Raw genomic sequence first — 10,539 nt, forward strand, 5'->3', positions numbered from 1 at the left:
GTATCAAATATATTACTCGTACTCGTATTAGTAAAAGACGTGTGTTGACTAGGAGTATATATTATGAAAGCCAAAGAGCTTGGAGAGGTTATTATATACACCCGGGTGTATCGTATACCCATGTGTATTTTGTACTTATTTTGATGATTATTTTTCATAGAGCAAAAACTAACCTTGTGTTAGTTGGGTATACAGTACACCCGACTTTATATAACAAATTCTAAAGAGCTTGTATTGGATTAAGGAACATATATAAGAATATGATTTAAAAATTTACACAAGTACGGGTACACAACAGTCTTTACGTATATATATGGTTCCTTTCAATTTAAGCTTGATTACTGTAAAGCTAGTAAACTAAAGTATACAACATTTTGTACTAGTACATATGTTCTGCCAACAAGTAGTGATTATACAACGTATTTTACACTTATTAACGCTTAACATCTTACTATGATACATATAGATACATAGATCGATTTAATCAAGAATTCCGTGGCTGAATATGAGATACGGCATCAGAAGAATTCGATTGTGTGAATTGTGGTAAAGGAGGGACAAAGGACATAACAGTAGGCGTAGCCGGTGTAGGAACAGTGGTAGACAAATATTGTAGAGGGCATAAAATTGATCCAAAAGTACCCGGAGTCTGAGTCTGAGCATGAGCCTGAACCTGAGGGACGGGTTGAATAGGCAAGCCACCATCACACGGGGGTGTAACCATGTACGTGTAGCCCGAGGGTGACATATGAGAGGGCCACGTACCATATCCGAGTCTAGGGACCATTGTGGGTTGCATCATCATTTGAGGTGCATATAAATTTTGGAGTTGGCTTTGTCCAATTGACCTTGACATCATCAGTTGCTAGGTGCAAAATTAACAATGTAAACTTTAGATTTTGTTACAAGTCTAAAAGCTAAATGATTAGAACGTTCAAGAAAAAAAAAAGGGATAATAAGGTAATGGAAAAAAAAAAAATGCATTTTTTTATTTTATTTACATCAATTTGAAGCTTCATGGATTTGATGTACTTAATTGTATGGTCCAAAATGGACGCATGATCTCCCTGCATATTCAGCCACAAAACTAGTTTTCATCAGTAACGGAAATACTTATATAAAACAATTTTCTAAGAAACACTCCTTTTTTGAAATATTTACATCCAAGTAGGATAACTTTACTTAATTAAATACTATTTGACGCAATTGTTGGTTAATTATAAATTAAACTTCTAATTAATTTACTATCAAATCAATTTGACAATTAACATTCCTAAGACATGGATCAAATTTAATTAATAATTGATCTGCAGTCTGATCAATTTGAAATTCTTTAGACATAGATTAGAATAAATAATTAATATGTGAGTGAGGATTGATTGTCCTGCCGTGATAAAAGAAAGTTGACAAAGGAAAGTTGACGACTACCATAAGGTATAGAATCCTACGGTCATACCTTGCCATATATTATTAATTGATTTTAGAAATCTATTATAAATATTACTCGTATTAAAACAAAACATTGCTGATATCATTAACCCTTAAACTATCCTACATTCCTACGTATCATTTTCGCATTAAAAATTTTCCCTCCAATTCTATGTATGATGTCATCAATTATTAATGTTTTTTTATTTTTATTTTTAATCTACACTTTTGACTTCAATACACAAGTGTATATAAAATTCAATAAATCAAGCTTCTCTCCTAAATTATAGTTTCACATACCTAATTTGTTTGATATTTGATCGTGGTTTCAATTTTTATTACTTTCCTAGTTTCTTTAAGTGTAAATTATTTTTAAATCTGATTCTAATCTTCATATACAACGTGATGCAAGTAAACTTAAATTACAAGTTAGTTTTAACATAATCTAGCATTTAGATCAATTTAATACTTTATATTTTTTAATAATAAATCATCATGTATAATTTTGAATCGATTTGAATATGTTCGAGTTGTTTTAAAAAGAAAAAAAATATAATAGTAGAGTGGGTTTTATCCACCTTCGTGGCTTGATATCGTAGTTCATAGGGGGCCTATAATAACGATCTCTATGAGCATAGTTGTAGAGTTTTCACAAAGGACCCACGAGGTCATTTAGTTGTGATTCGGTAGTACTTCTAATTTGATGTGTTTGCATAAGGTATATTTTAACATCTGCCCAATTTTACATATGAAATGTTAAAGAGAAAACTTGGTATGTGTAACCAAAAAGAATAAAACAATGGTTTCACGTGATTTTCATACAATATTCCAATAAACTTATTAGTTGTTACCTTAAGAGGCCGGCAAAAACAAGTCCTTTACCTCACCAGAAAGGGCATATATATATATATATATATTACTTTGTAATATATTATTTATATATATTTGTAAGCACAAATAAATTTGTTTTTGAGAATGAAACAAATTGTTGATTGGATAATTGGATAGTCAAATAGTTATGTATGAATATTATTTAATTAATATAATAATCTACTAGTGTGAACTTCAATAGTTTATAATTTTCACAATATTAAAATAATCTGTGCTTTAACATTTTCTAATATAATATTTTATCTATTGTGCCTATTAGAGACAAAAATGTATAGTCTATAATACTATAATTTGTGCAAATACTCGTATGTGCATATGCGTGCAATTGAGATAGATAAAAACATATATTCCAAATTTATAACTAACAATCTTTCAATGAATTGAAACTTAGCTTCTAACATTATTCCCATGCTTTTCAACAATACTTCTTGTACAAATTACAAGCTCCTTAATATTAGATATATATTACTAGTTCCTTTATCTGAGGATGTCATGGGAGCACAATAATCATACTATACTCCATTCAATCATCCCAGCGTTGAGGTGAGTATAGAATCATTCAAACTAGATTAAAATTGTTGTGGAAGACTACTTGTATTGTACAGTAAACTTGAAGATTATATCATGTGTGTAGTGGTAGAGATAGGTATGTATATAAGGGGCATTAAGTGAGTTCATTCTGGCAGCATTTTAAGCAAATTTATATTCTTAATATATATGGCTAATTCTAAATTTATATATATAGTTCATTATCAATCTTTAAAATTATAATGTGTTATATTGAGCGTAGGCCACATTGTCTATTGTGCACATATAAGTTGTCTCTTGTATAGTATTATAAAAGATGAGAAATAACGAACATGTATAACTAAGAATTATAATACAATCGTCTAAGCATTAACTATATGCATGCAACTTTAATTTCTTACTTTTGGCCAAATTTTTTTGCATTATCTCTTTTTGCATGTACTAAATAATTATAGTTTTAGTTTTAAGTTGCTGTTGCAAATTAAATTCACTCATAAGAGGTAAAAGAAAGGAGAAATAAAGGCATCTTACCTTGTCACAAGTTGGCACTAAAGCTTGAATAACTTTCATCTTTGCATTGATGCGTTCCCTTCGTTTGTGCTCATTACTTCGTCTCTGTAAATTTCTCTGTTCATTTACAAATTGACCAAGTTACAAGTAGTTAGGAAAATCAAAATAAACCGATCGATAAATATATAATAGTTTGAAATTGAGTTATTTAATATGGGAAACAGTATGTAAATTCATAATAATATATCAATTTAAATTACACATGTTTATATATATACACATACATCACAAGTGCAATATATGTGCAATATATGATATGAATTGTTTTAGATTTTTAAGCCATTATGACTAAAGTGTGTATAAATATTTTTGTAATGATTTAAAATAGGACCTTGCTAACGAACACTCCAAGGGCGTTAGATAAGCATTTAAAATATCATCTAAAGTGGTATTAATTTGGGAAAGCATGACAAAATCACGCGTCGATCGGTGTAATTAATGTTAAATTTTAATTTAATCTTTCTACTTTTAGCTAGCTTATCCAACGCCCCTGAGTCGTTCGTTAGCTTTTGCCTTTAAGATAATAAATTATATTTACATATAAAAACTAATTGATTGACTTGAACTCACTGATAAAAATGCTAGTTCTTCTATAATTAATATTATGACCTAATATGTTCTCCGTATTTTATTAGTTGTTACTTGATACGGACTACATATTTATTTCAATTTTTTATTTATTTTATTTTTTGACCATAAATATAAGAAGATATAAGCTTATAACTTCATTATTCTTAATTTTGACGAACCATACTATCCTCAGCTTGCTTAGACTCTGGAGGTTGTTTTCCTTTTGAATGTCCTTTGATTGCTTTGACTACATATCCATTGATATCCCTGAACTTTTGTTGTACCTTAATCCAATTATATGCTTAATTAATATTTATACTAACAAAAATAAAAAAAAAAAATAAAAAAGTTACTTGTATGAACTAGATATAGCTCTAATTTTGTGTAGTACTGGCAATTAAAATAAATTAAACCAAAGTAGTAATTAACTAGTTCTTCTAATTAATAAGGACTTAAGTGTCCAACTATCCGCCTTCTATTATGCACATGTAAATCAATAAATTATACTCCCTCCGTCCCTAAAAGAACGATCTTTTTGGGAAGTTTTCACGGGTATTAAGAAACTTAAGTTGGAAGTATAAAAGTGTATGGAAAAGCTAATAAAAGTACCTTGAAAGGGGAAATTTACATGAGATTTGCAAAAACATAGAGAGAGAAAGTAATAAAAGTACATAGAAAAAGCAAAATTTACATGGGAAAGCTAATTTTGCACAAATATTATTGCTAATTAGAGGATATATAAATGCAAATGGTAGAACATTTTGGGATTAAAATTTGGCCAAAAAAGTCGTTCTTTTAGAGACGGAGGGAGTATGCTTTTATAAAATGTTAGGTGTTAGTGTGAGTATTTGGTGTCTCATGTTGAAAGATGAAGTAGATTTTTGTGAACTTTGTAAGTTATTTACTTTAATTCATACACACAAGTCTAATTTAATGTGAGTGGATAAGTTGAATTGTTCGTTTTCTTGTAGGGTACTTGAAATGAAAATATAGCATACTAAATTAGATAATTGATATAATTCCTACGTAACCAAGGCAAAGTTGACTTGATACTAAGTGGCTATGGAGTACTTTATGTTGTCAAATGAAATTGCTACAGAGTACTTTTATATTGTTAAACAGTAATCTTTTACTATAATAGGTAATGTAGACATTAGAAGAAAAAAAATAATTATGTGTAATCTTATTGGATTGTATTTTAATGTGAATTTTCAATAAATCAAATTTTTTTTCTTAGGTTCCATTCGGTTTGACATACAAGTAGTGTAATTTTTGTATATACAAGTAGTGTAATTTTTGTATGAAAAAAAAAAAAAAAAAAAAAAAAAAAAAAAAAAAAAAAAAAAATTCACAATTGTAAATTAGTTTTCGTTTGTTTGTTTCCTTACCAGAAAAGTTATAATAAAATATATAGGAAAAAGGAAGGTGGAGAGAGGAAAATAGGGCTTCATCAACAATCTCAAAAATAACATTTTACATCAAACTAAACACATTATTAGATTATAAAATATCCGAGAACTAAACTAATTCTCTTAACCAATTAAGTAGTATAGATCAAAATTCAATTGACTTGCAAATTAGAAAACCCTATTTGATTCTTACCAGGTTCGCTCGGCTTATTAAGATACCTTTAAATTTCATAATTAGAAGTTCGATAAAAATAAGATGCGGAAAAGCCTAAACTCGAATAAGATGAAGGTTGCAATATACTCACCCTCAATGGATTCAGAGGTTGTTGCTCTCCCTTTGAATGTGGTTTGACTACACCCTTAACTTGTGGTTCCTGAATTCAATGTTCAATCACAAAGTACGAATGGATGAAAACACAAAAATTTGCACCAAACAACTTTCCAATACTTGCATTCCAATAAAGAGTTAAGGGTAAATGATTTATTGTCAAATTCAATTCAATAAGTTACATTAAGAGTCAAATTTATCTTTCTTAGTTGATGTTTGTTACAAAGAAATGTTTGTCATGTTGATGTTTGTTAAAGTAAGAGTCAAATTAAATTCAATACGTATATGTTTACAAAGAAATATTTGTCATGTTGATGTTTGTTAAAGTAAGAGTAAAATTAAATTCAATACGTATATGTTACAAAGAAATATTTGTCATGTTGATGTTTATTAAAGTAAAAGTCAAATTAAATTCAATACGTATATGTTACAAAAAAATGTTTGTCACGTTGATGGATGTTACTATGTTAGGCCGGTGGCTAACATGTTATTTCGTGCAATACAACTCTTTAAAATTTAAAGTTTTACGTAGTACTCCCTCCGGTATTTTTGTTTTTTTTTCTTTTAAATGCATTAATTTGACCTTTGCATTACTCACATATCATGTTTGACCTTTTTTTTTTTTTTTTTGCTATTATAAAACAAATAAATGTTAATGTATAATACATATCATTATATTCGTTACAATGTCTACTTTCATAATAAAATTTTGTTACGGAGCACGGAATATAATTTTCACTAATACAATTAAAGATATTAATGGTTAAAGTTACGTTTTGGTAAATGTGTCAATGAAACGAATACATTTAAAAAAAAAATTAAAAAAATTAAGTACTCGTATTAAGTAATGATATCTCTCTCTCTCTCTCTTCTTTTTTTAAATACCAACCACTTTGGATGTAATCAATAATATTCTCTCAATTGAAAATTATTGAGCCATTGAGGAAACAACTGAAAGTTATACTAACACAAAGTAATGCAACCTTTCTTGATTTTATTGTTTTCACGTTTATTTCCCATCATTGAATGAAATAATTGTTGATCGTTGAGGTATTTAGAAATTAAAGCAAAGGAATTGGCATGGTAAAGAGAAAACTTGGAAAATTTTCATCAATAAATGTGTTCATGAAGATATGTATACACTCTATTATTTTTATTGGCATGTGTTGTGCACGGGTTAAATATTTTATTAGTAGAAGTACATACATTTTTCTAAGGAAAATTTTACATTCTAAATAATTATATGGTTAATAGATGATTAATTATGAATCATACTCTTAAAATTTGTATGGCTTTAACCTCATATCTTGTTGTATCAAAAGATAGCTACAAAGGGGAAGTGGTGAAAAATTTACTCTATAATTGGTTAATTTCCTTTTTGTGTACGTATTTGATAATTAGTTACCATGATTGCACTTGTACTAGATAGCATACGTATATCAATCACAAATTCTTATATATGACTGGTCACACGGTGTGGTCAACCGTCATACAATTTACTTCGTTAGTGTTATCGAGATTACTTTATATATGAAGAACACGGTGTATTTTATCAATTGTTAAACTATGGAAATAATAGTGTTATTAATCATTACTCCGTATTCATTTTTTATTTAACAACAGGAGTTTTTTTTTTTTTTTTTTTTTTTTTTTTGAAACAATTTAACAACAGGAGTTTAATGGTCTTGCATATTACCTTTGTGATCACTTAACCCCCTGTGCGATTAATCTCATTTTTAATTATTATTATTTTCAATTTTCACACAAATACATATAAAAAATTTCATTTGAATGAGAGAATTTTAATAATATTACTTGGAAGGGAAGGTGAGAAAGAAATTGATTTATTCATTGGTACAAAATGCATAAAAAAGGAAATCGTATGGATCCATTTTCTTTGCTCATTTATCAAATTTAGTTAAATTATAGAAGTAAAATGCTAGCCAAAGCCATTCCCATCCTATTTTTTTCTCCTCCCTCTAATTTGCCTAATTAAATTAATCTAATTAAAAGATCTATTAACAAAAAAAAAAAAAAAAAAAAAAAAAAAAAAAAAAAAAACCCTTCTAGATCTACAATTATTATTTCTTCAATTAATTATTTCTTGGGCTCCTCTTTCTAAAGTTATCTTTGATTAATATATGGATTTACTTGTATAAATTTATATGAGATTGTTTCAATTCATCAAGTCTAAACACTTAATCACTAAGCGGTTCCATAAAATAGTTTGTTGATGGTTCAATTAAGAATAATAATAGCTATATGTATAATTAAATTGAACCATCTAACAATTAATCACATGATTTTCCTTATTTTGAAACATGTACAAGAAGAATACTTACTAATTAACCATAGTTTGATAACCTTGTGCAACCAACCAAATGATTAGGCTTACCTCCAAGTGACAATTGCCGACTTGGGGCGGTGCCGGTGTCGGCGTTGGTGGTGGCGGTGATGTTGCCGGTGCATGGCCAAGAGGAACTTGGGATAAATGTTGGAAAAAATCATGCAATGAGATAAAATTATCAACCCCTATGTTTCCCTCAAGGATGCAAGAAGCAAAACTATCATCCATAAAATTTATCAAATTGTTATTTTCATATAATAAATTTGGAGTAATGGAAGATGTGCTACTCATAGGTTTGCTACACACCAGCTGGTTTTCCATGTTTTTACTGAATTTGAATTGGGTTTAATGTTAAGTTATATTTAATGAAAAACCCTAACCTTATTATATATATGGGTATTCGTTTGTATTACAAAAGAAAATAGGTGCATGCACACTGATGTTGATACGGTTTTTAAACGTAGTGTTGCCACTTGGACGGCCGATTGACAATTTTCGCACTTACATGAGGGGGAAATGACACTTGCACCTTGTGCAATGAAATTTTACTTGGCATTGCATTTAACTACACAAGTTTGTGTCACAAAAGAGTCTGAGCACTATAAGTCTAATAAAATGTTATCATCATAAAATCAATAGCTTGGTGTATTTTGACAAAGGATGATATATTTCTTTCGAAAAAGTCATACGAAATCTATTACAAGATTACACGACAATCGAATTGAATCAAATAAAAACACTAGCTCTTTCAGCAAAACTACAACTGCAAATTATACGTTTTTTATACCCTCGTTCACATCGATGTGATTTACAGTATTTTTTGACGAGGGGGTAGGTTATCAATTTGTTGTTTCCATAAATAAAAAAATAAAATAAAAAATATTGTTTTTTTATCTGATTGTAATTGAAGGATTAATCTCTTTTTTTTCTTTTTTTTTTTTTTTATCTCGTACAAATCTTATTACCGATGAAATAACTTTACAATAATCCCTCAAGTAAAAATGCAAATCCTCCCTGCCTCAAAAGAGAGAAGAATAACCTCGTCTTTCAAAAGCGAAAAATTCTCTTAAAGAAGAAGAAAAATCCTTTCTTTTGAGGGAAAAATGTTCCTCAAAGAAACAGAAGAGTTATTATAAACTTAAAAACAAAGAAAAACTAAAAAAAGCGCACAAGAAACAAAGATTAAAGCTTTCCACCAGTAAGAACCAATGAAAGTCCCTCCAAAAGTCAACAGCGGATGTTAGGGGTTTTAGTGAGAGGAAAGATAGGCTTGGGTTTGTTTTTTTTTCAATACCTTCATATGGCTAATTATGTTTAACTCATTTGTAGATACTCTCTTAATTAACACTAAAATAATCTTTCTTAGGGTAATCAATTTTTGACGAGGCATTTGCTCCATGTAGCTAGCTTAGACCAAATTCGAATAATACTTTACTCACTTTATTTAATACAAATTATAGGTCTATATAAAATCTCTCATGATGATTTTATACATAGACCTACGTTAGAGGAGAATTTGACCGTATACAAATTCAACATAATCTTACCCTAAAATCAACTGTTCAATGGTGGAGCACGCACTATCCTACAAACTTATTTGTTTAACTTTGATGTGTGTTCTTGCACTAAACTTAAGAATGATATACCTTTTGGCACTTATAAGAGGCTAAGAGCCATGCATGGTGCCATTTTATCAGAGGACTTACCTAAGTTGAGTGTCATATATATAATACAAGCAAAGCTTAGCTTTTTCGGTTGTGAACTCGTTAATCGTGTTGTTTGTTGCTTTATTTATCTAAATGACACCTAATATTCTATATACTTTTTTAGAGAGAATATTCTACCACGTATATATAGTTGTATATAGTACGGAGTATTAATTAATTAATGAGAAATTTGTGAAAGAAGATTTTTTAATTAATCGGCTTTTTGTAAAAGGATATTTTAAGTGAAAAGTTGTGAAAAATGATTTTTTAACTTGTATTATATTTTTATGGGGTATTTGGATGAGTTTTCTTAGGGGTCAACGCCGGAGTTTCGGCGTTGACTTTTACGTGTTAGTCACGTGAGTTAAAGAAAAAAGAACTCTCCCAAATTTTCCTCTTTTCTCGAACTACCCCTTTCATTTTTCCCCCTTTTTCTTTTTGGAATTTGGAGGAAAAAATAATTTTTTTTTTAAACTCACGTGACTAACGCGTGAAAGTCAATGGCGGAGTTCCAGCATTGACCACTAAGAAAACTCACCCAAATTTCCCTAAAAACATAATATAACTTAAAAGGTCCTTTTTCACAATTTTTCACTAAAAAAATCTTTTTTCAAAAATTCGATCATTAAAAAGCTCATTTTTCACAAATTTCTCTTAATTAATTAAACTGAGAGTGCTAAACTCCGTTACACTGTCACGTCCAAAAATACCGTTACATTACACTAGCTTAGCTAAATTGGTGTTTGTTGTGCAGTAAATTTG

At 29.1% G+C, this 10,539-nt stretch overlaps 1 protein-coding gene across 1 annotated transcript; it reads right to left on the minus strand.

The window, feature by feature from the left end:
- Window positions 1–295: 295 nt before the first annotated feature.
- Window positions 296–8,392, minus strand: LOC145565431 (uncharacterized). The gene is made up of 6 exons (XM_081625440.1): window positions 8,120–8,392; window positions 5,702–5,770; window positions 4,167–4,271; window positions 3,379–3,474; window positions 1,002–1,067; window positions 296–865 (listed from the first exon to the last, which is right to left on the minus strand). The coding sequence occupies exons 1-6, from the start codon at window positions 8,390–8,392 to the stop codon at window positions 485–487; spliced, it is 990 nt and encodes a 329-aa protein (XP_081481566.1). The 3' UTR covers window positions 296–484.
- Window positions 8,393–10,539: the final 2,147 nt, after the last annotated feature.

The sequence above is a fragment of the Chenopodium album genome, chromosome 10, assembly GCF_948465745.1.
Source record: "Chenopodium album chromosome 10, dcCheAlbu1.1, whole genome shotgun sequence".
Lineage (NCBI taxonomy): Eukaryota > Viridiplantae > Streptophyta > Magnoliopsida > Caryophyllales > Amaranthaceae > Chenopodium > Chenopodium album.